General features: G+C 35.4%; 1 protein-coding gene across 8 annotated transcripts in view; it reads right to left on the minus strand.

The window, feature by feature from the left end:
• Positions 1 to 25,629, minus strand: part of NEXN (nexilin F-actin binding protein) — a 53,479-nt gene that overhangs the window by 7,587 nt on the left and 20,263 nt on the right. For 2 of the 8 annotated variants that reach the window (XM_082355160.1, XM_082355164.1), the window contains exons 2-10: positions 24,494 to 24,572; positions 22,863 to 23,054; positions 22,590 to 22,668; positions 22,356 to 22,504; positions 17,554 to 17,595; positions 16,171 to 16,368; positions 15,901 to 16,077; positions 13,122 to 13,310; positions 9,341 to 9,538 (exon numbers count right to left, since the gene is read on the minus strand). In XM_082355160.1, the coding sequence (XP_082211286.1) occupies positions 9,341 to 9,538; positions 13,122 to 13,310; positions 15,901 to 16,077; positions 16,171 to 16,368; positions 17,554 to 17,595; positions 22,356 to 22,504; positions 22,590 to 22,668; positions 22,863 to 23,054; positions 24,494 to 24,572 (1,303 nt within the window). The remainder of the gene's footprint in view (positions 1 to 9,340; positions 9,539 to 13,121; positions 13,311 to 15,900; positions 16,078 to 16,170; positions 16,369 to 17,553; positions 17,596 to 22,355; positions 22,505 to 22,589; positions 22,669 to 22,862; positions 23,055 to 24,493; positions 24,573 to 25,629) is intronic. The other 6 variants (XM_082355163.1, XM_082355167.1, XM_082355161.1 and 3 more) reach the window with 5 other exon arrangements.

Genomic DNA, 25,629 nt, shown 5'->3' on the forward strand with positions numbered 1-25,629 from the left:
GCTAGGAGTCAATAGTTCTGACTCTCATACTGTGTGGCCTTTTGCCTGGTCACTTAGTCCACTGGACATGAGTTTTTCATCTCTATATAGAGCCACAGTATCTCTAAAATTCCTCCTGCCTTTGATTTGATGATAGTCAAAGTTAAATATTACTCTTAGTAACTCAACTGAATTAAGCATTTCTACAGATATAGTCTGGTAAAATCCCTACATTTTGCTACATATCACTTGTATTCTCAATTTTATATTCTGCCAAGAAAGATGAGTCAACAAAAATTGGGTTCTAATTCTTTACACCATTTTATCTTGAATACTTTTTATTCAGGTTCCTTTCCCTTGTCTTTCCCTTTTCTTTGTATACTTCTTACACTAAACCCTAATGGAGTGGTAGAATATTGCAGTTATTCCTGGTACACTTCTTCTGGGAAGACCTAGAGTTCTAGGCAGAGAAAAAAAAAAGGTGGGACTGGGCAGGGTGGGGTGCGGGAAGAGTCACAGTGGATGATGCTGACATGAGGCTTAATTTCTTGGTTCAACAAAGGGAAAGAAAAGTTTATTCCTTTATACTACCTCCACTTTTTGGTCTATGTGGGTGAAAATGGGCAACTCCTAAAATACCAGAAATTAACAAAGTTATGACATCACATCATATCACAATGGTCCCACATCACTCTGATCAAAATTAATGGTTGAACTAATCAGTTATATCTATGTAATCTTGGAATTGGCATTCTACTTGTTTGAAAACTCCCAGACATAGTGGAGTGAGTCACTTAGTAGCATCAGAATGTCAGACAATTACACCCTGCCATATATGAATTAGATTACTTCTCAATAGTATTACTAATATATATTCTAATTTACTTTGTTTTTCTAGACAGACAATTCATTTTCAGCTTCCTTTATAAAATAAATGCTATTACATTTTTAAAAAATTCTGAGGGTACACCTTGCAGTATTTTCCTACAGCATATTCATTATATATTCTTATTAACTATATATTTATGCAGCATTTATAGTCTCTTGGTTGACCCGGGCAAGGAAGTAAATATCCCCACAGTCCCATTGCTCCAACCCATGACAAAGAGGCAACTTCTAAGAGATTGCAACCTCTGTGAAGGAACCCACTCGGTTCCTAGATCAGGAGTTGGCAAGGGGCCCCCACCAAGTCACCTACCAAACATGCCATATCACTGCCAATCCTACTTAGGCTGGGAAAGCCACTGCTCGCCTCACCCCAAGTAATGGGGTTGTGCACTCATCCCCGACACTGCTGTTCGTGTTGCTGCTAGGGCCCCCTGCCCAGCTGGAGGCCAAGGGTGACAGTGGAATGCTGGCCTCCTCCCTCCCCCTCCCCACTTCTGCCTATGTAACTGGTTGGCCATCCAGATGGAGGGAAGCAGTGTTCAGGGTTAGGAAGGCGAAGGTTAGACAGGGTCCTAGGACATCAGGAGGTAGGAAGAGGGCTGCTGAGAGCTCACCATGAGGAAGCACGGAGACATCACGTGGAGTGGGTGAGTCAAGGCTCCGAGACTCTAGTGCAGGCTCCACTGTCCAACCAACTTTCAATTACAACACACACAAGTTCAAAGATAAACTTATTTAAAATCTCAAAGGCAACCTCAGAGCACTAAATCCTAAGTGTGTCCCTTCTGAGCATGGGGTCCTGTGAGGGCACAACTTGCATGCTCGTGAAGCTGGCCCTGTAGAGTCTATAGATATATATGTGTATATATGTATTTTTTAAATTTTATTTATTTTGGCTGTGTTGGGTCTTTGTTGCTGTGTGCGGCTTTCTCTAGTTGCGGCGAGCGGGGGCTGCTCTTCGTTGCGGTGCGCGGGCTTCTCATTGCGGTGGCTTCTCTTGTTGTGGAGCACAGGATCTAGGCACGCGGGCTTCAGTAGTTGCAGCACACAGGCTTCAGTAGTTGTGGCTCGCGGGCTCTAGAGCGCAGGCTCAGTAATTGTGGCTCACAGGCTTAGTTGCTCCACGGCATGTGGGATCTTCCCGGACCAGGGCCCGAACCCGTGTCCCCTGCATTGGCAGGCTGATTCTTAACCACTACACCACCAGGGAAGTCCCTATATATGTATTTTTAAAATTCATTTCAATGCTGGTGAAACCATACTAAGGTATTTAATAGTATCAAAATTCTATCTTAGAATAATTTAATAAAATACAGGCATACCTTGGAGATATTGGGAATTCAATTCCAGACCACTGTAATAAAGTGAATATCTTAATAAAGTGAGTCACATGAAATTTTTGGTTTCCCAGTGCATATAAAAGTTATGTTTACACTATACTGTAGTCTATTGTGTGCAATAGCATTATGTCTAAAAAAATAATGTACATACCTTAACTTTAAAATATTGCTATAAATTGCTAACCATCACCTGAGCCTTCAGTGAGTTGTAATCTTTTTGCTGTTGGACAGTCTTGCCTCAGTGTTGATGGCTGCTGACTGATCAGGGTGTTAATTGGTGAGGCTGGGGCAGCTGTGGCAGTTTCTTAAACTAAGACAACAATGAAGTTTGCTGCATCAGTTGACTCTTTCTTTTGTGAACGATGTCTCTGTAGCTTGCAATGCTCTTTGATAGCATTGTACCCGCAGTAGAATTTCTTACAAAATTGGAGTCAGTCTTCTAAAACTCTGCTGGTGCTTTATCAACTAAGTTTATGTAATATTCTAAATCCTTTGCTGTCATTTTAACAATCTTCACAGCACCTTCACCAGGAGTAGCTTCCTCATCTCCCAGCCTTCATAGAACTGAAGAGAGTTAGGGCCTTGCTGTGAAGTGTTAAAATCACTTTCTTTTTTCATCCATAAGAAGCAACTCCTCATTCATTAGTTTTAGCATGAGATTGCAGCAATTCATTCACATCTTCAGACTCCACTTCTAATTCTAGTTCTCTTGCTATTTCCACATCTTCGCTTACTTCCTCCACTGAAGCCTTGAACCCCTCAAAGTCATCCATGAGGGTTGAAATCAACTTTTTCTAAACTCCTGTGAATTTGATATTTTGACCTCTTCCCATGAATCACAAATATTCTTAATGGTACCTGGAATGTTGAATCCTATCCAGAAGGTTTTTAATTGATTTTGTCCATATCCATCGGAGGAATCACGATCTATGGCAGCTATAGCCTTACAAAATGTATTTCTTCAATAAGACTTGAAAGTAGAAACTACTTCTTGATCCATGGGCTGCAGAATGGATTCTGTGCTAGCAGGCATGAAAACAACATTAATATCATCACAAATCTCCATCAGAGCTCTTGGGTGATCAGGTGCACTATTTTTTTTTTAAATATCTTTATTGGAGTATAACTGCTTTACAATGGTGTGTTAGTTTCTGCTTTATAACAAAGTGAATTAGCTATACATATACATACATCCCCATATCTCCTCCCTCCTGCGTCTCCCTCCCACCATCCCTATCCGACCCCTCTAGGTGGTCACAAAGCACCGAGCTGATCTCCCTGTGCTATGCAGTTACTTCCCAATAGCTATCTACTTTACATTTGGTAGTATATGTAAGTCCATGCCACTCTCTCACTTCGTCCCAGCTTACCCTTCCCCCTCCCCGTGTCCTCAAGTCCATTCTCTACGTCTGCGTCTTTATTCTTGTTCTGCCCCTAGGTTCTTCAGAACCTTTTTTTTTTTTTTTAGATTCCATATATATGTGTTAGCATATGGTATTTGTTTTTCTCTTTCTGACTTACTTCACTCTGTATGACAGACTCTAGGTCCATCCACCTCCTACAAATAACTCAATTTTGTTTCTTTTTATGGCTGAGTAATATTCCATTGTATGTATGTGCCACATCTTCTTTATCCATTCATCTGTCGATGGATACTTAGGTTGCTTCCATGTCCTGGCTATTGTAAATACAGCTGCAATGAACATTGTGGTACATGACTTTTTGAATTATGGTTTTCTCGGGGTATATGCCCAGTAGTGGGATTATATGGGTTGTATGTTAGTTCTATTTTTAGTTTTTTAAGGAACCTCCATACTGTTCTCCATAGTGGCTGTACTAATTTACATTCCCACTAACAGTGCAAGAGGGGTCCCTTTTCTCCACACCCTCTCCAGCATTTATTGTTTGTAGATTTTTTGATGATGGCCATTCTGACCGGTGTGAGGTGATACCTCATTGTAGTTTGATTTGCATTTCTCTAATGATTAGTGATATTGAGCATTCTTTCATGTATTTGCTGGCTGTTTGTATATCTTCTTTGGAGAAATGTCAATTTAGGTCTTCTGCCCATTTTTGGACTGGGTTGACTGTTTTTATGATATTGAACTGGATGAGCTACTTGTAAATTTTGGAGATTAATCCTTTGTTAGTTGCTTCATTTGCAAATATTTTCTCCCATTCTGAAGGTTGTCTTTTCATCTTGTTTATGTTTTCCTTTGCTGTGCAAAAGCTTTTAAGTTTCATTAGGTCCCATTTGTTTATTTTTGTTTTTATTTCCATTTCTCTAGGAGGTGGGTCAAAAAGGATTTTGCTGTGATTTATGTCATAGAGTGTTCTGCCTATGTTCTCCTCTAAGAGTTTGATAGTGTCTGGTCTTACATTTAGGTCTTTAATCCATTTTGAGTTTATTTTTGTGTATGGTGTTAGGGAGTGTTCTAATTTCATTCTTTTACATGTAGCTGTCCAGTTTTCCCAGCACCACTTATTGAAGAGGCTCTCTTTTCTCCATTGTATATTCTTGACTCCTTTATCAAAAATAAGGTTACCATATGTGCGTGGGTTTATCTCTGGGCTTTCTATCCTGTTCCATTGATCTATATTTCTGTTTCTGTGCAAGTACCATACTGTCTTGATTACTGTAGCTTTGTAGTATAGTCTGAAGTCAGGGAGCCTGATTCCTCCAGCTCCGTTTTTCTTTCTCAAGATTGCTTTGGCTATTCGGGGTCTTTTGTGTTTCCATACAAATTGTGAAATTTTTTGTTCTAGTTCTGTGAAAAATGCCATTGGTAGTTTGATAGGGACTGCACTGAATCTGTAGATTGCTTTGGGTAGTAGAGTCATTTTCACAATGTTGATTCTTCCAATCCAAGAACATGGTATATCTCTCCATCTGTTTGTATCATCTTTAATTTCTTTCATCAGTGTCTTATAGTTTTCTGCATACAGGTCTTTTGTCTCCTTGGGTGGGTTTATTCCTAGGTATTTTATTCTTTTGTTGCAATGGTAAATGGGAGTGTTTCCTTAATTTCTCTTTCAGATTTTTCATCATTAGTGTATAGGAATGCAAGAGATTTCTGTGCATTAATTTTGTATCCTGCTACTTTACCAAATTCATTGATTAGCTCTAGTAGTTTTCTGGTAGCATCTTTAGGATTCTCTATGTTTAGCATCATGTCATCTGCAAACAGTGACAGGTTTACTTCTTCTTTTCTGATTTGGATTCCTTTTATTTCTTTTTCTTCTCTGATTGCTGTGGGTAAAACTTCCAAAACTATGTTGAATAACAGTGGTGAGAGTGGGCAACCTTGTCTTGTTCCTGATCTTAGTGGAAATGATTTGTTTTTCACCATTGAGAACGATGTTGGCTGTGGCTTTGTCATATGTGGCCTTTATTATGTTGAGATAAGTTCCCTCTATGCCTGCTTTCTGGAGGGTTTTTATCATAAATGGGCGTTGAATTTTGTCGAAAGCTTTTTCTGCATCTATTGAGATGATCATATGGGTTTTATTCTTCAGTTTGTTAGTATGGTGTATCACATTGATTGATTTGCGTATATTGAAGAATTCTTGCATTCCTGGGATAAACCCCACTTGATCATGGTGTATGATCCTTTTAATGTGCTGTTGGATTCTGTTTGCTAGTATTTTGTTGAGGAGTTTTGCATCTATGTTCATCAGTGATATTGGCTTGTAGTTTTCTTTCTTTGTGACATCTTTGTCTGGTTTTGGTATCAGGGTGATAGTGGCCTCGTAGAATGAGTTAGGGAGTGTTCCTCCCTCTGCTATATTTTGGAAGAGTTTGAGAAGGATAGGTGTTAGCTCTTCTCTAAATGTTTGATAGAATTCACCTGTGAAGCCACCTGGTCCTGGGCTTTTGTTTGAAGAGTTTTAATCACAGTCTCAATTTCAGTGCTTGTGATTGGTCTGTTTATATTTTCTATTTCTTCCTGGTTCAGTCTCGGAAGGTTGTGCTTTTCTAAGAATTTGTCCATTTCTTCCAAGTTGTCCATTTTATTGGCATATAGTTGCTTGCAGTAATCTCTCATGATCCTTTGTATTTCTGCAGTGTCAGTTGTTACTTCTCCTTTTTCATTTCTAATTCTATTGATTTGAGTCTTCTCCCTTTTTTTCTTGATGAGTCTGGCTAATGGTTTATTAATTTTGTTTATCTTCTCAAAGAACCAGCTTTTAGTTTTATTGATCTTTGCTATTGTTTCCTTCATTTCTTTTTTACTTATTTCTGATCTGATCTTTATGATTTCTTTCCTTCTGCTAACTTTGGGGTTTTTTTCTTCTTTCTCTAATTGCATTAGGTGTAAGGTTAGGTTGTTTATTTGAGATGTTTCTTGTTTCTTAAGGTAGGATTGTATTGCTATAAACTTCCCTCTTAGAACTGCTTTTGCTGCATCCCATAGGTTTTGGGCCATCGTACTTTCATTGTCATTTGTTTCTAGGTATTCTTTGATTTCCTCTTTGATTTCTTCAGTGATCTCTTGGTTATTAAGTAGTGTATTGTTTAGCCTCCATGTGTTTGTATTTCTTACAGATTTTTTCCTCTAATTGATATCTAGTCTCATAGCATTGTGGTCAGAAAAGATACTTGATATGATTTCAATTTTCTTAAATTTACCAAGGCTTGATTTGTGACCCAAGATATGATCTATCCTGGAGAATGTTCCATGAGCACTTGAGAAGAAAGTGTATTCTGTTGTTTTTGGATGGAATGTCCTATAAATATCAATTAAGTCCATCTTGTTTAATGTATCATTTAAAGCTTGTGTTTCCTTATTTATTTTCATTTTGGATGATCTGTCCATTGGTGAAAGTGGGGTGTTAAAGTCCCCTACTCTGATTGTGTTACTGTTGATTTCCCCTTTTATGGCTGTTAGCCTTTGCCTTATGTATTGAGGTGCTCCTATGTTGGATGCATAAATATTTACACTTGTTATATCTTCTTCTTGGATTGATCATTTGATCATTATGTAGTGTCCTTCGTTTTCTCTTGTAATAGTCTTTATTTTAAAGTTTATTTTGTCTGATATGAGAATTGCTACTCCAGCTTTCTTTTGATTTCCATTTGCATGGAATATCTTTTTCCATCCCCTCACTTTCAGTCTGTATGTGCCCCTAAGTCTGAAGTGGGTCTCTTGTAGACAGCATATATAAGGGTCTTGTTTTTGTATCCATTCAGCCAGTCTGTGTCTTTTGGTGGGAGCATTTAATCCATTTACATTTAAGGTAATTATCGATATGTATGTTCCTATTACCATTTTCTTAATTGTTTTGGGTTTGTTACTGTAGGTCTTTTCCTTCTCTTGTGTTTCCTGCCTAGAGAAGTTTCTTTCAGGTGCATTATTAATGAGCAGTAATATTTTAAAGGAATCTTTTTTTCTGAGCAGTAGGTCTTAACAGTGGGCTTTAAATATTTAGTAAACCAGGTTGTCAATAGATTGCTATATCTAGGTTCTCTGTTCCATTTATAGAGCACTGGCAAAGTAGATTTAGCATAATTCTTAAGGACCCTAGGATTTTCATAATGGTAAATAAGCATTGGCTTCAATTTAAAGTCACCAGCTATGTTAGCCCATAACAAGAGAGTCAGCCTGTCTTTTGAAGCTTTGAAGCCAGGCATTGACTTCTCCTCTCTAGTTAAAAAAGTCCTAGATGGCATCGTCTTCCAATACAAGCCTGTTTGTCTACATTGAAAATCTATTGTTTAGTGTAGCCACCTTCATTTTGATTATCTTAGATCTTCTGCATAACTTGCTGCAGCCTCTACAACAGCACTTGCTCTTTCACCTTGCACTTTTATGTTACAGAGACGGCTTCTTTCCTTAAACTTCAAGAAGCAACCTCTGCTAGCTTCAGACTTTTCTTCTGCAGCTTCCTCATCTCTCAGTCTTCATAGAATTGAAGAGAGTTAGGGCCTTGCTCTGGAGTAGGCTTTGGCTTAAGGGAATGTTGTGGCTTATGTGACCTTCTATCCAGACCACTAAAACTTTTTCCACATCGACAGTAAGGCTGTTCCACTTTCTTATCATTCGTGTGTTCACTGGAGGAGCACTTATAATTTCCTTCAAGAACTTTTCCTTTGCATTCACGTCTTGGCTAATGGTTTGGCACAAGAGGCCTAGATTTTGGCCTATCTATCTCAGCTTTTGACGTTCCTTCCTCACTAAGCTTAATCTTGCTAGCTTAATTTAAAGTGAGACAAATCGCTTCTTGGCCAAGTGTAAAGTGAGAGATGTGCGACTCTTACTTTCACTTAAACACTCAGAGACCATTAATTGGCCTAATTTCAATACTGTTGTGTAAGGGAACAGGTAGGCCCGAAAAGAGGGAAAGAGATGGGTAAACAGCCGGACAGTGAAGCAGTCAGAACATACACACTTATCGATTAAGTTTACCATCTTATATGGGAGCAGTTTGTGGTGCCCCCAAACAACTACAATAGTAACAATGAAGATCACTGATCACAGATCACCATAAGAAATATAATAATAACGAAAAAGTTTGAAATATTGAGGGAATTACCAAAATGTGACACAGAGACACAAAGTGAGCAAATGCTGTTGGAAAAATGGTGGCAACAGACTTGCTCCATGCAGGGTCGCCACAGACCTTCAATTTGTAAAAAGTGCAGTACCTGCAAAGTGCAATAAAGTGAAGCACAATGAAATGCAGTATGCCTGTAAAATTAGTCAAAGACTTGCCAAACTGATGTTCCTATTAGCATCCATGATACTCTTATAGTTTTTTCTTATTTTGATTATCAGTTTGTTTCAAGGAAAATAAGTATAAATGGGTATGTTAAGTACTCTAGAATGACAGTTCTCAATCATGGTGTAATCTCACACAATTGTGAGGTATATAGGAAGAAATATTTACTTACGTACTACAGTAATATCTCAGTCACTTGGAATCTTATATATTTTTCAAACTAGCAAGAAGGAGTAGAGTTATAGCAGGCTGGAAAGGTACACTCAACTATGCTGAAACTTGTACCAAATGCCTCATAGGAGTGTCCTTTATGTGAAAATAATACTTAGAAAGTTATTGTAAGGTAATGCATGTGAAATGCTGAGATTAATAAATATTTGCAGAATAAAAATGGACATTTCTTAAAGTCTTACCTCTCCCATTTCTTGTCTCAGTTGTTCAAATTCCTGTTTTTCCATCTCTAGCTTATGCTTCCGTTCCTCCTCTGTTCGTCGTCTTTCTTCTTCCATTTTTTGTTTTAATAATTCTTCAAAATTAATTTCTAGTTTTCCCGGTGTAAGAGATTCTTGAGAGATTGTTTTATACATCTCTGGGGAGTCATCATCTACTACCTATTTAAAATAATTCTTTTATCACTCTTGCCAGAATTATACATACTACAAAGGGAATATTTCTTGAATAGAAAGGTTTCACATTGAACTAAAAACCAAAAATTCTCTTTAAAAGTATAAAACAATAAACAAGAAAGAATTATTAGAAACTGTAAGACTAAAGTATTTTGTAGAGAAAATGGTGACCATAAAGTCTCCATTCCAGTGAACACAAATAAATACTTTGACTTTATACTATGAGTAATTTGAATTAGACATTAAGATGTTCTAACAACAAAAATTTTTTTAATTGAAAAACTTAAAAAGATGTTCTAATATTGGGAAAATGTTTTAATTGGATTAAAATGAACCTCCATTCTGGTAATTAAAATAGAGCATTTCAGTTAAATCATGGTTTTTACCTGAATAGATATCATGACCCCTTCATAATCAGGCAAAAATCAATTAATGCTGTGATTTTATTGTGCTGATTTATTTACTGTCAGGCTAATTAAAAATAAATAATAATAGTTAATATTTATAGCTGCCAGGTACAATTGTAAGCACTTTACGTGTATTGACTTATTTTTCTGTAACCCTGTGAAGTAGGTGTTATTAATATCCCCATTTTATAGATGAAGAAACTGAGGCACTAAAAAGTAACTTGTCCAAAGTCAACACAAATACTATGTGGAAAAGGTGAAATTCCAAACTTTAAAAGTCTTTCTAATAAAATTATAAATAACTATTTAGACTACCTTTTTGTAATTTCATGAATTACATGTCTAACTGCCATTTAGTTATGACCTTGGGCAAGTTACATAGCCTCTCTAAATCTGAGTTTCCTTATCTGTGACAACTTTCATAGAGTTGTCATGAGAATTACATAAAGTTTGGAAACACTTTGCAGTGTGTCTGACACTATGGTAAGCTCCCAAATAGCAGTTTTATTATTACAATATCATTCCCTGTATATAGGCAATCTCTAACTTGCAAATAGAAACTCTGCTTTTAAATCATTGACTTGGAATACATTTTGCCATGAAAAGCAATGACCTAATTCTATCCCCTGAAAGTATATATATAAACCTCTCACTTGAATTGTGTCCCTGTGGCTGAACTAGACACAGGAATAAGAGAGGTAAAGGGTGATTATTATTTGTTCCAAGTTTTATATATGACAGGCTTTACCACAGAACCAGTTCAACTCAGAAATAATGTTTATGTGGTCTTAAAATCCACAGATTGCCAAAAAAATTTTTATTAATATATGAGTTAACTGAGCAATAATATGAAGTGACAATACTTGGCCCTAGATAAGAAAACAACATAAATGAAGGAAAAAGTTTCTCTTTCCTTTCCTGATATAGAAATGTCTTTAGGAAACCAGAGTTTTGGTTTAATGCCATTTTCCTTCCCTGCACTTTTTCCACTAGTGAGTCATGATAAAATGGCAGATTTGGCCTAAAAATCTGCTCCCAGGACAAGATTTCCTGATCTTCACAGCTACTTCTTATCTACCACTTCTGAACCAGCTGATTCTCCAGAAATTAAGTGCTTTCAGAATGTTGGTAGGGTTTCTGTGTAGAAACCATTTGTGAATCAAGGATTACCTAATAAGATAGTATTAATATCACTTATTCCAATATAGCCATAAAAAAGAACAAAATAGTGCCATTTGCAGCAACATGGATGCAACTACAGATTATCATACTAAGTGAAGTCAGAAAGAGAAAGACAAATACCATATGATATCTCTTATATGTGGAATCTAAAATATGACACAAATGAACCTATCTACAAAACAGAAACAGACTCACAGATATAGAGAACAGACTTGTGGTTTCCAAGGGGGAGGGGGTGGGGGAGGGAAGGACTGGGAGTGTGGGATTAGCAGATGTGAACTATTATATATAGGACGGATAAACAACAAGGTCCTACTGTATAGCACAGGGAACTATATTCAATATCCTGTGATAAGCCATAATGGAAAGGAATATTAAAAAGAAGAATGTATAAATGTGTATAACTGTCACTATGCTGTACAGCGGAGATTGGCACAGCATTGTAAATCAACTCTACTTCAATAAAAAATAATAATAAAATAAAATAAAACACTTATTCCACAAGCATTTACAGGAAGTTTGTTACACTAGAATGCATTGTGCCATGTGCTTTGTTTTTCCTAAGTCCAAGGACCATCTTTTTCTTTTTTTTTGGCTGCATTGGGTCTTCGTTGCTGTGCGCGGGCTTTCTCTAGTTGTGGTGAGCAGGGGCTACTCTTTGTTGCGGTGAGCAGGCTTCTCATTGCAGTGGCTCCTCTTGTTGGGGAGCATGGGCTCTAGGCACGTGGGCTTCCTTAGTTGCAGCACGTGGGCTCAGTAGTTGCCGCATGCGGGCCCTAGAGTGCGAGGGCTTCAGTGAAGTCCCGTGCCATGTGCTTGATGTGGTCTCAGCCTCACTAAGTGAGGAAGATGGCCATAAGCCACAACAATACAGCACTAGTGCTATGCTAGGGGAGCACTAAATGCTCTAAGAATACATGAAAGGAACACCTTTCTGGAACTTGTATTATCAGGAAAGGCTTCCAGAGGAAGTGGAATATATGAATAGGAGATAGCTCAGCACAGGGAAAAGAGAGAGACACACGTTTCATATAGCATTTATGAAGTTCCAGAGATGAGAGCATAGCGTTTTGAAGAAATGGAAAGAAATTTAGTATGTCTGGAACAAACACGGCAGATTAAGGAAGAATCAAGAAGGACTTCCCTGGTGGCACAGTGGTTAAGAATCTGCCTGCCAATGCTGGGGACACGGGTTTGATCCCTGGTCCGGGAAGATCCCACATGCCGCGGAGCAACTAAGCCCATGCGCCACAACTGCTGAGCCTGCGAGTGACAACTACTGAAGCCCACGCGCGTAGAGCCCGTGCTCCGCATCAAGAGAAGCCACCGCAATGAGAAGACCGCGCACCGCAACAAAGAGTAGCCCCTGATCTCCGCAACTAGAGAAAGCTCGTGCACAGCAACGAAGACCCAATGCAGCCAAAATAAATAAATAAATTTTTAAAAAATGGTATAAGAAGTATAACTTTGTAACAGAGTTAAGTTTAGTAGCAATATCCAGAGTGATGGTAAACATTTTGGAGAGTTAACTAATTGTGATTAAATGGCTTTGATCATTTAATATATCCCGGATGGGATGGATACTGGAAAGAAAGGAGGAAAGGAAGGAAGGAGTGAGGGAGGGAAGGAGGAAATGCGGAAAGGGAGAAGAGAATGGAGAGGAGGGAAGGAAAGGTGGGGGTAGGAACCCCCCTCCCTCCTCGCTTAGATACTTAGTTCTGGAAAACATGCCTTCCCAGAGATGGAAGATAACATACACTCTATGCTAGGCATAGCAATTTAATCAGAACCTTCTCAACACTATAATGAAGCAAACACCTTTAACTGACAGTGTTATGCCATAGGAGACTATAAAAACTTACATGCCATCCCTACTTTTGGCATATAAGTTCAGAAATAATAGCGTATTCCCCAAAGTTGAATGATTTCTCATAACATACTGAATCCCAATGGCCTTCTCCAGTCACATTCTATCTTACCATGCTTCTCCTTGCTTCAGCAAATGCCTTCTTTTCTTCCTCTATTCTTCTTCTGGCTTCTTCTTCTGCTTTCCTTTTTTCATCTTCTCTCCTTTGTCTTTCTATTTCTTCAAAACTGAGTTTGAGTTTACCAGGGCGGTACCCTTTAAAAATGTTTTCTGTGTCTTGGTTTTCCTCCTCTTCATTTACCTAACCAAGAAACAACTCACTACTAAGAACTGAGATTCATCAAAGACAGGAATGAATTATCAATCAAAAGGCACAGACTCAGCCACCTCACACAGAAATGTTTCTTTGTTCTAGTATTCTTGACCAAAATCCTCTTCCTTTATAATGTCTAATATGATTTAAAAAATCAAATTTGGAAAAATTCCAAATAAAGATGTACTCAAGTTAAATAAAACTTCTCAAGCAAGTCAAATTTTTAAATGGATAAGATTAATTGTTTAAAATTCTTAAGGAATCATTTAAAAGTTTTATTAAACATTAACTCTCCCAGAACAAACATAAAACATGTGTGTGGACCTACTAGAGAAAGGACCTGAGGACACAGGGAGGGGGAAGGGTAAGCTGGGATGAAGTCAGAGAGTGGCATGGACATATATATACTACCAAACGTAAAATAGCTAGTGGGAAGCAGCCGCATAGCACAGGGAGATCAGCTCGGTGCTTTGTGACCACCTAGAGGGGTGGGATAGGGAGGGTGGGAGGGAGGGAGATGCAAGAGGGAAGAGATATGGGAACATATGTATATGTATAACTGATTCACTCTGTAAGCAGAAACTAAGACACCATTGTAAAGCAATTATACTCCAATAAAGATGTTAAAATAAATAAATAAATAAATAAATAAAAGTAACACCAACACACAGATGTGGGTCCTACTCAGTTTAAGATATGGAATGTTTCCAGTACTCTTGAAGGTCCTTGTGTATCCTTCAAGAGCCCATCCACCTTTTGCTGGCTTTTCAGAGGAAACTAATATGCTTAATTTTGTGTTTGTTATTCTTTTGCTTTGTTTGAATATGTAAAAATTTGTTCAGTGTTGCAGCGTTTGAGTTTTACATATAAGAAATTATACTGTATGTGGTCCTATTGACTTACAGTTTTGCTGTCTTGTAGTTTTTTTGAGATTTATCTGTGTTGATGGGGCTACCTGTAGTTAATTATTTTCTATTGCTGTATAGTATTTCATTGATTAAAAATTCTACAATTTATCTTCCAAAAAAAAAAAGGTGTGTGTGTCTGTGTGAGTGTACTTAAATTGAGGTTCAAATATACACACACTGAGTCTCTTACATAATAAAATGAAGTTCTCATTCTGTAATTTTCAATGACTTTTTTTTACTATGAACTATGGTTATTAAATGGATAAAACATTATCTGGAACTATTTTATATATAATTCAAATTTTATGATTTTATAATTAAAATTCTAATGTAATGCTAATTAAATTAATTAAATACTCATTGAAATTTATGATTTGATTAATTAATGATATTTCTATGTCTTTTCACTAAATTGACCACCAGTGATATCTAAAATGTGTAGGTATTATCCAACTGTAACTACCCAAAATATTGGGTTGGACAAAAAGTTTGTTTGGGTTTTTCCATAACATTTTACAGAAAAACCCGAACGAAATTTGGCCAACCCAATAACAACATTTTCAAACAAACATCTAGAAAATTAAAATTTTGGAGATATAGACCTCAGAACATCATTAATGAAAGCTGATCAAGAAAGTCTGAAAGTTTAAAAAATTACATATGTTCCATTCTTAAATTCTTGCAATGAGATTTGGAATCAGTGTTTTCTTATTTCAATTTTATTTTTTGTTGTTAAATCTATTACTATAATAATAGCAGTTAACATTTTTAAAGCACTTATTGGGAATTCCCTGGCAGTTTAGTGGTTGGGACTCCCCACTTCCATTGCAGGGGACATGGGTTCAATCCCTGGTCAGGGAACTAAGATCCCGAAAGCTGTGCTGCGAGGTCAAAAAAAATAATAATAAAAAGATAAAAATAAATAATAAATAAATAAATAAAGCACTTATTATATGCCAAACACTACTCTAACTGCTTTCTATATTAACTCATTTAATGATTTAAGAAGTAGGAACGATTATTTTCACCATTTTACAAATGAGGAAACTAAGATGTAGAGAGGTTCAATAACTTGTCCATGGATACACAATAAAAGTTAGATATCTGAATCCAGGCAGTCTGGCTCCAAAATCCACGCTCTTAAGCACTTAGATTATATACATTACACATATATATATCTCTCTATATATTCAGTAAATATATATACTGACACTAATTGTACACTTATGATTAGACTTGAAAGTGCGCTGCACCATGCTATTAAACACATTGCAGGCTGAGCTAACAGACGAAGAGAAATCAGATTTGTTGAATAATTATTTTGTATGTTTACAACAATTTATAAAAATAAAAATTTAAGGCATATTAGGTAAAATATCCCAAAATGAAAACTAGAAAATAATATAAATGCATGTTATATATGGAATATGTATACAGTTTCAAAATCAGACCCTTGTATATAGAAAACCTCCTTAAATTTATAGCAATGAACCTTATCTAAAGCCAGCTACCTCCCTTAATATTAAATGTTTTATATATAACATTTATATAACGTATTATACATATAATATATAATTTGTATAATATAATACATAAATGTTATGTATCATAATATAATTATGTATTATAATATCATATATAAATGTTACATATATATCAGTTTGTTTTACCATTTGCCGCCTTGCTTCTTCAAAAGCACGCCTCTCTTCTTCTAAACGTTTTCTTGCTTCCTCCTCAGCTTGCTTCCTTCGGTTTTCTTGTCTTTGCCTTTCCAATTCTTCAAAAGTCAGTTTCAATTTTCCAGGAGAAAGTGACTCTTTTTTTGCCTCACTTTCCAGTTCATCGTCCTAAGAAAACATAATGAAAACCTGTTAGTCATAAAGGGATATGCTGCTAACCAACTTAACTGCTTTTATTTGTTCTTTATTAAAAAAAATTACCATGACCAATGAAAGACACTTTGCTTCCTTGAGAGATCGATGTTGTTCTTCATATCTTATTCTTTTATCTTCTTCATACTTGACCCTTTCCTTTTCTTCTTGTTCTTTTTCTAGATCTTCGAAATTCTTTTTTATTTTTCCAGATGGTTTGTGTGATTTGACAGGTACCACTGTTACAAGCAGTGAATCATCTCCTTCCTAATTTATAAAATAGATAATTAGCATATTTCTTCCTAATCAAAATTTAGGTTTCATGGAACTTCCATCATTGGTGAATTTCATTACATTGCCATCAATGTTATGAAGAACAAAAATTAATATTTTTTACAGATTTCTATTAAATAGCTCTTTCTCTGAATTCATTGTACATGATGAGTTAATCTTATTGAAATCCACTGCTGACAAGGTTCAAGAAGCATCTTTTTTCCTAGAAGATGGTGTTAATACAGCTGTTTGGATACAATTGCGTGAAATTATCTGAATTTCACTATCCGTGCACTCATCCCACAAAAGGTAATGTGCATGTGAGCATACTCTAAATCAATTTGATGGTGGATGGCTTCAGTTTAAACACACAAGAAAGGTTTCTGTGTTTGATTTTTCTCTCCATGCAAGTTTTTAAATACTTAATAAAACATTTTAGCAAGGAAAAAAAACCCCCAGTATTTCCAAGTGATTTAGAAAACATTTATATTATGGACAAAACTCTTTGGCCTTTGGTCCTATTCAAATATTCTTAAACTTGTTTTTAAAATTCATTTTAATTAGTTCTATTACATCATCTGTTACTGCCTTTGAACTTTTTTCAAAAACAAAGTGAAGAATTGTAATATGTAACACATGCCCCCTAAAATAAAACTGCTTCCAATTTATGTGACTGTAGTTTTAGGCACACCATCAAATTGATTGATCTTTAACTTTCCCTGTTAGATAAAAAGAGATAACTAAAATTTTTGTGGTTTGAACATTCCTTCATGGTAATAGATACTGTACTCTCTGCTAGTATGTGATAAGCAAAACAAACTATCAGGAACTCTGAGGAAAGAAGACAAATGATGAAAAGAAAACTGCCTTTTTCAAATGTTAGCTTTCAACAATCTCAACTATTAGTAACAGTTCAAGAAATATACAGCCTTGGCAGAGTATCTCAAACTGAGACTTGTGTCTCTAACCATGAAAGCAAAAACATACTTTTCTTTAAAAACACTAAGCTATAGCGTTTGAAAGTGCAAAAGTATGATCTTGCTTTGCAAAATATTTTTGTCCTTTTTGTTGTTGTTGCTATATTTATAATAAAAAAACTTTTAATTTTTTTAATTGAAAGATTATTTGTGAATCAGATAATTTTAGGTGAATGTTTCATTAAAGGAAATGTCCATTTACCTCTGATGCTGATTCAGTTCCCGTATTGTTTATGTCCTCAATCTATTGAATAAGAATTTTATATCATTACATTACATCAGATTTCTGCTTTTTGCTTTAAACATACAACTGAAAAGTATTAGTTGTGATTTATGGTAAATTTCAAAATTTAGAATTCTGAAGTATTTTTATGTTGCTCCAAATTAGCCAATTATGTCCTTTTAAATAGAGATTAAACCTTATATTAATTTTTGCATTTTGATATCAATATCTAGGGAACAACATATTAAGAAAAAATTAAAATAAAGCCTACCTTTGTAATTCTGGAATTTGAATAATGGACCAAACTCTTACAATCTGGCTGTGAGCTTACAACCAGCAGTTATTAATTAAGCAATTTAAACGGAGCTACAGAAACATTTCTCCATTCTCTCTCTGCCACAGCGAAAGGAAAACCTATCATTAGCAATCAAATAATCATCATGACTATATTTTACAATATAAATATATGGCAAAAATATAACTGACACAATAATAAAGTGCAGTAAAAGGTGTAGGCTTTCACATGGCTAGTTTAGAAGGGAAAATAATTCTGGAAATCATAATTGTTTACTCTATATTTTGCCAGATCTAGGTAGGAAAGGCCCTCATTCAGAAAGAGGGAGCTCAATTTGGCCATTAAGATTAGCTTGAGGGGCAGGCTAATGTACAATACATAACAGAGTTGAGAAATGACAGAAAGGTGATTTAAATAACACAGTGTGGGATTTAAATAACACAGTGTTTGAGATCTCAGGAAAAGGAAACATAAGCAACAGGAAAATGGAAAAAGTTAGAAAGTAAAAATTCAGATTGTTTATTATTTTAATTTGATTTTTAACACCAATGAAAGAGCTGGAAGTAGTTTGTTCCTCACTCAGTCTAAGGGAATTCTGCTGTACCTTGTCTCATACTAGGAACTGGGCTGGCTAAATCCCTGTTCTCTCATCATCCCACTTTTCTATATTCTCTGTCAAGAAGAAATAATACATATTATTAAGATACCAAATTTCTTGAAAAAGAAATTATTCTGAACAAATCATTTATTAAAAATAAATCTTCTGTATCTTAATAGTTTATTTTAAATAGTTTTGTTCAGAATAATTTGCTTTGTTACAGAATTATTTATTACACTGATTTGTTGTATAAATGATGAAGGTTTTATTGAATGATAAACGATACTATGAAAATTTTTAATGGATCTGTAATAAACTAATTACAAAATTATTTCCCTTCAAAAGAGTGCTAATAATTCCTCTACAAATCATGTTAATCTCAATAAAAAGTTCTAGGAGATATGGTGAGAAGCGAGACATTGAGAGCATAGGGAAGAAAAATTCTAAATTTTTTAACCCCAAATTTCTTTTTCTTGCTGCTACAACCTTCTCAGATTTTTATTAGCTTACAGTAGATAATAAACTATATTTAGAATAGTTTTTCTTTGGTTGGGTGTTTTTTTGTTTTTAGTTTTGCTTTCTTCTTTGCTCATTTTAAACCATTATCAAAACAACAAAAGATAGAATTTTTTTTCCATTGGTTTCAACAAAAAAAGAAAAGATGAATTTGCCTAAGTGGCCATGGTCTCAGTATATTCATAGAGAACTAAGATATTCAGTTCAATTATAGTGCTAGCTTTCAGAAGCTACCACTGAAGATCTGCTTCCCAATTATTTCTTTTGATTTATGGAAAGAAAACTCCTTTTGCTCCTTCCCAAATCAACTTCCTTTCTCCCCTTTCTTTTCAACATCTCAATCTCCCACCAATAACTTCTCTTTTTCTAAGTTGATAGACATTAACCTTGTCCATCAAAATATCCTCAAAGATAACCAGATTATACCAAACTAAGATTCTTCCCCAAATTTTATTGGTCTTTGATTCCAACATCCAGTATACGAAGTATGCCTATATTTAATTCATCATAATATCCTAGAATCTCAGAAGTGGTAATTATCTTAAATGTTACTCAGCTACCCGTCTGACTCAGGAATCCTTTCTATAGTGTTCTTGACTATGGACTTATACAAGAGAATTTTTCAAACAAACATTAAGACTCTTCTTGACTATGTCATGCCTTACTTCTTATATTCAAAGATAGATTAAATTTTATTAGATTTGAGTGGAAAATGTATTTAATTAGGTTTTAAAATTAGACTTCCCATATTTGCAAGATGAAATTACTATTAATAGTTTATATTGCTCTACCTACATATTCTCAAATAATTTAATAGGCTAAAAATTTTATTAACCAAGATTCTCTCGCACCCTGCCATGTAGTATCTAGGGTTACTAAAGAAAGTGGTTCTTTTTCATGATTAGTTTTCTTCCATCTCTCTCTGAGTATCCTATGTCTTCATCATATTCAAATTCACCTCAACACATATATTTCTTCTTTTTGAAACCACTGCCATATTCAGTTCTTGGGGTGGTAGTGTAATCAGTGCTTTTTGGAAAAGGACACAAGACTTAAAAAGAGGTAGACCAACCCCATATGCATACTCACCAGTTCCTGCCAAACACCATATATTTTAATTATATATTTTATTACCTTATTTTACAATTTGTATTATAAATATAATTACATATAGTGATATATTTTATATATAACCTAAAATATTCATTTATTATATATTGTATTCCCTTATTATAATAAGGGAACTCCCCCCTTATAATTGTATTCCCTTGTGAAATTTCATTTCTTTTTTTAAAAAATTAATTAATCTACTTTTGGCTGCATTGGGTCTTCATTGCTGTGTGCAGGCTTTCTCTAGTTGTGGCGAGCGGGGTCTACTCTTCTTCGTGGTTTGAGGGGCTTCTCACTGCGGTGGCTTCTCTTTGTTGCAGGGCACGGGCTCTAGGCACGCGGGCTTCAGTAGTTGTGGCTCGTGGGCTCTAGAGCGCAGGCTCAGTAGTTGTGGGCATGGGCTTAGTTGCTCTGTGGCATGTGGGATCTTCCTGGACCAGGACTCGAACCTGTGTCCCCTGCACTGGCAGGCAGATTCTTAACCACTGCACCACCAGGGAAGTCCGAAATTTCATTTCAAAATGAATACTAATCTTTGATGACTGGAGGTGGCAGAGGTAAAGTACACCAACCTCTCTTCAGACAAAGAGATACAAAGTAATAAAATATAGGAAATTCCAATTCTTTTCTGTAATTCATCCGGCATATGACATTTTTTGTCACCATATAAATGGCTGTTTGTGCCATAAAAGTGGTTATTTGCAAAGTCAGGGTAAATAAATTTCTTTGACATGCAAATACAGCATATGCTTTGCCTTCTTTGTCACTTTAAAAAAAAATTTTTGTTTGTTTGGGTTTTTTTTTGCCCGCACTGCGTGGCTTGCAGGATCTTACTTCTCTGACCAAGGATGCAACCCTGGCCCCGTCAGTGAAAGCGCCAAGTCCTAACCACTGGACTGCCAGGGAATTCCCTGTCACGTTTTTTAAAGAAAAGTAGTGGAAACTGAAAGAAGCATAGCAAATAGATTTAAGGCACTTAAGGAGTAGGCAAAAAAGAGCCAAGTACAATCTCACAATAAAAACGGTTATGAAAGACAATATACTGTGAAGACGATGGTAGGATAGTTGTTAAAATACTGATGACAGAAGGAGGAGAAACTAAAATGATTTCATGACATTTTATCTGTATGTACTATTATTTAGGTGAAACATTTATTTATAGCCCACTTACTTTGTACCAGGCACTGTACTAAATGCTTTGCTTTTATTAACTCATATAATCTTATTAAAAACGCTAGGAGATAGATACCAATATTGTCTCGTTAAGCTCACTACATTGATCATCTCTTTTGATCCTACAGTGTAGACAAGGTTAAAGTACATAAGCAGTATAACTGTCTTCTGTGTCTTTTTTCTATGTCTCTATGACTACAGATCGTTTATAATATAAAACAAATATCAATATATTAAAGAAATTTTTGTGAATTGACCAGTTCTTTACTTAATAAAATGTAATTATGACTATTAGAATTTCAAGTTTCTATGTCATTACACTCATGAATCATTTGGAGAGATTAGCTTTTTCTGGAAATTAGATCAGATTCTTGAGTATTTTAAAATACTTACCAGCTTCTTAGTTCTCATGCTCTGAGAAGAAAATATATGGGAATTCTAAGTTCATTAAGAGACTATATAAAATCATAGTAATAATGTTTTTCTCCCTTTAATTTGTCCTCTGTGGCTATGGGCAACAGTAATGGCTATACGAAGGAAATGACTGTCACACATTTCTCCCTTCTACTACCATCCCCAACTTAAAAAGAAAAGTTAAGCTAGCTAATAGTACCATTATTGAATAAAATGTGACTTAAATTTGTTTCAAATAATTGAGTAGGAAGATATCCTAATTAAGCCTGTGTTTGATAATAACCAGCAAGTATTTTTTGATTGCTATTAGAAGACCAGCATTTTGTTATATGCTTGTGGATAGTTTATGTGTGAACTTGCCTTATATCTTTGTAAAATTCTCTAATGTGTCAAGAAAAATAAGGAATGTGGACAGTGTAAGGAATGCAGAGAGAATGATAAGATGGTATATAACAAAAGTCATCTCAGTATTCAACCTTGAAATAGGCACATTCTGCCCTTATCCTTCTAGGCATTTGATATTAAATATTTGTGCTTAAGATCTTATTTCCATGTTAGCTACTATTTAATAGGTTTATGTTATATTAAAATATTTTGATTAGGCAGCATACTGATTAGTTTTACTCTGTACGATTAGTTTCTGAAGCAAATACCAACTTAATATCTAGTGTATACCTGCTCAGCCCTTTTTGCTAATTCACGTTGTATCTTCCTCTTTTCTAACATATCCTGCTCAATTCTGCGTTTTCGTTCCTCTTCTGTTCTCTTCCTTTGTTCCTCTTGTCTTTGTTTCTCCATTTCAGCAAATTTACCTTTAACAGTTCCTAAGAATATATGAAACATGTTTGATATTTTGCTATGCTTCCTTTTTTGCAATTTTATTTACAATTTGCCCCTCAAATGTCTTACCTGTTAGCTTTGGGACATAAGCCTTTTCTACTTTAGAAGATACATCTTCCTCATCATCAGAAGCAAGCATTTCTTTAATCTAGATGGTTAAATAAATTAATATGAACATATCCAAACTTTAGACTAGATCATATCATATGCAGAGTTTGCAATTAGCTTATAAACAGAAAATATTAAATATAGTTAATACGAAATGTGGTTAATGTGAATAACAAATAAAATGTAAAAGATGAAAATGAATATTTGCATGAGAATAAAATAAAATGAAATAACCTCCTGCTTTTTCCTGTTCCATTCTCTCTCTCTAATATATTGTTCTTTTCTTCTTTGCTTTTCGTTTCTAGATCTCCTTTGATTTCTTTCTTCCCTGGCTCTCTGCATGGCTTCAAACTTATCCTTTACATCACCCTTGCCAAGTTTTGGCACATAGGTTTTTGGTACAGGTTTAGATGAAGAAAGCAGAAGCTTCATTAGAAGAAAATAAAGAGAAGAAAGTTAAAAAAATAAGAAAGGAAGAAATTAGGTAAAGATAGATCAGAATAAGCAATATAAGAAATATTTATTGAAACAGACTATAGATAGAAATGAGTTTGAAACCTTTATTTGTATAATCAAAGTCTGATTAGATACTTTCCAAAGTCTAAGTATGAAAAATGAAATTACAGAAAATATGAGAGTAAAAATGTTATCAATATATAGCAAAGAAGTCCCATTTTGTAGGTGTGTTCCACTGAAGCTGAAGGCTAGCAAAATATAAAAATTGAAGACTGGATTCCAATTTAAAACAACCTGTATCTTATTGTCCTATTTCATTACATTAAAGATTCAGATTTTACATCTCTTGCTTAAAAGATACCAAGACTAATTTTAATAAATTAGATGAAGTTGAAAACAAAGCAAAAAGTTTAAGACTAATTCACATAAGCCTAATTCTTGCTTGTTTCCATATCTAATATCAGCAAAACTGAAGGCCTTTACTTCTCATTTGTGGCTGAGGTGAGCCAAGGTCTTTGTGCACAAGCAGTGATTTTTGTTGTTACTGCTGCTATACTGCCCATGCAGAACTTCTTTAAACCCACGTTGAAAATATGTGAGAATGCTGTATCATTCCAAGTAGGATGTGCCCTAAGAGGAAAATCCCCAAATGACAAAAGAGGTTTCCAGAGAAGGAGGAATCTGTTAAAAGACTAGAGAAACGATTTTCCTCCATCTGAAACCAGGGAAGCAAATTATTTTCATCTTTTTGAAAATTAAACTGATCTCTAAAAGAAGTTTCAGAAAATAAAACTTCATTGCCTCAGAACACCAAACCCTTTCTCCTAGTGATAATGGCAAATTGCTTAATTAATCTGTGCCATACCCAGCCCCTATTTTATTTTCTACTTATGGTGCCATTGTCCATTTTAAGGTTTTTTAAAGTTTATAATTTTGGGGTGTCAGCAACTGATTTCTTCTTATTACAACTCTCAGTAACAACAGCCAAGAACCAGAAAAAGGCCTAAGATAAGTTTAATTGCAGCTGCTAGAAGAAGTAGCTAAGAAGGATCCTCACCTGAGAGTGAATTATCTGTTTCTCCTAAGAGTATATACATCAATTCTGTTTTTTTTAATACTGAAAAAATAACTTCTAAAATTTATCAAGATATTAAAATCTACTCAAGATGCTAGCCATCACATCCACTTCACTATCACTCACAAAACTTCATAATCATGCTTCCTAGATAAGAATCCATACGAAAACACTGGGCCCAAGACCAGCCTGTGAATTTTACCTCTTCTTATGTTTTACATCTTGACACTATGTTACTATGAACTTCTGTGGATGACCTTTCCACCAGTTGCCCTTTTCAGCAATTCTGCAGTCAACCCTATGATTCCCCCATTTTTTAACTTTTAAGACTTACCTCAGCCTTTTGGGAAATATCATTCATGTTTGCTCTATGTGGTCTTGGGGTGATTATGAAGCTTTGTAATTTTTTGCACCTGAAAAAAATATATTAGTATTGAATAAGAATTTTGATACCTTAATTTTTTAATACGCTGTGTATTTTTTTAAAGAGAAATAGCACGTTAATTTCCCCTCAAAAAATAATGACATCATCCAAGCAAGTAATAAATTATAATAACCCTCAGCTTCTTTTCCCAAGATTCAGGGTATAGAAGGTACAAGGTGCAAGGTGTTAAAAGATTCTTTTAAGTTTACAGCCCAGAATAACTTAGTGAACGTATCAAGTACCCTTGCAAAAAATTTGTATTCTGCAGTTATTGGATGTATTATTCTATAATTATCAATGGGGCCAAGGTGGTTGATCGTGTTATTTAGGTCTTCTATGTCTTTACTAAAAAAATTTTTTTGGGCCTAGTTCTATCAGTCTTAAACTATATGGAATTTTCCACTCCTTTATTATTTTATTTTTGGCTGTGTCCGGTCTTAGTTGAGGCACATGGGATCTTCGTTGAGGCACGCGGGATCTTTTCGTGGCAGCGCAGGCTCTTCATTGTGGTGTGTGGGTTTTCTCTTCTCTAGTTGTGGCACGCAGGCTCCAGGGCACATGGGCTCTGTAGTTGTGGCATGTGGATTCCAGAGCACGTGGGCTGTGTAGTTTGCGGCACGCAGGCTCTAGTTGAGGCACGCGAGCTCAGTAGCTGTGGCGCACAGACTTAGTTGCCCCGCGGCATGTGGGATCTTAGTTCCCTGACCAGGGATCGAACCCACGTCCCCTGCATTGTAAGGTGGATGCTATACCACTGGACCACCAGGGAAGTCCCTGTCTATTCCTTTAATTCTGTCATTTTTGTTTTATGCAATTTCAAACTTTTAAAAATGCATATGTTATGACTATAATGTCTTCTTCTTGAATTGGCTCTTTCATCAGTATGAAATTTCCCTCTTCTTATCTCATTGTCTTGAACTTATCTGTTATTAAAATAGCCACACCAACTTTCTTTAGTTTGCATGGTGTATAATTTTCTAGCCATTTACTTTCAACCTATTTATCCCTTTATATGTAAAGCACATCTCTTGGACAGAGCATATAAT

The sequence above is a fragment of the Balaenoptera borealis genome (assembly GCF_965194805.1).
Source record: "Balaenoptera borealis genome assembly, chromosome: 1".
NCBI classification, from domain to species: Eukaryota; Metazoa; Chordata; class Mammalia; order Artiodactyla; family Balaenopteridae; genus Balaenoptera; species Balaenoptera borealis.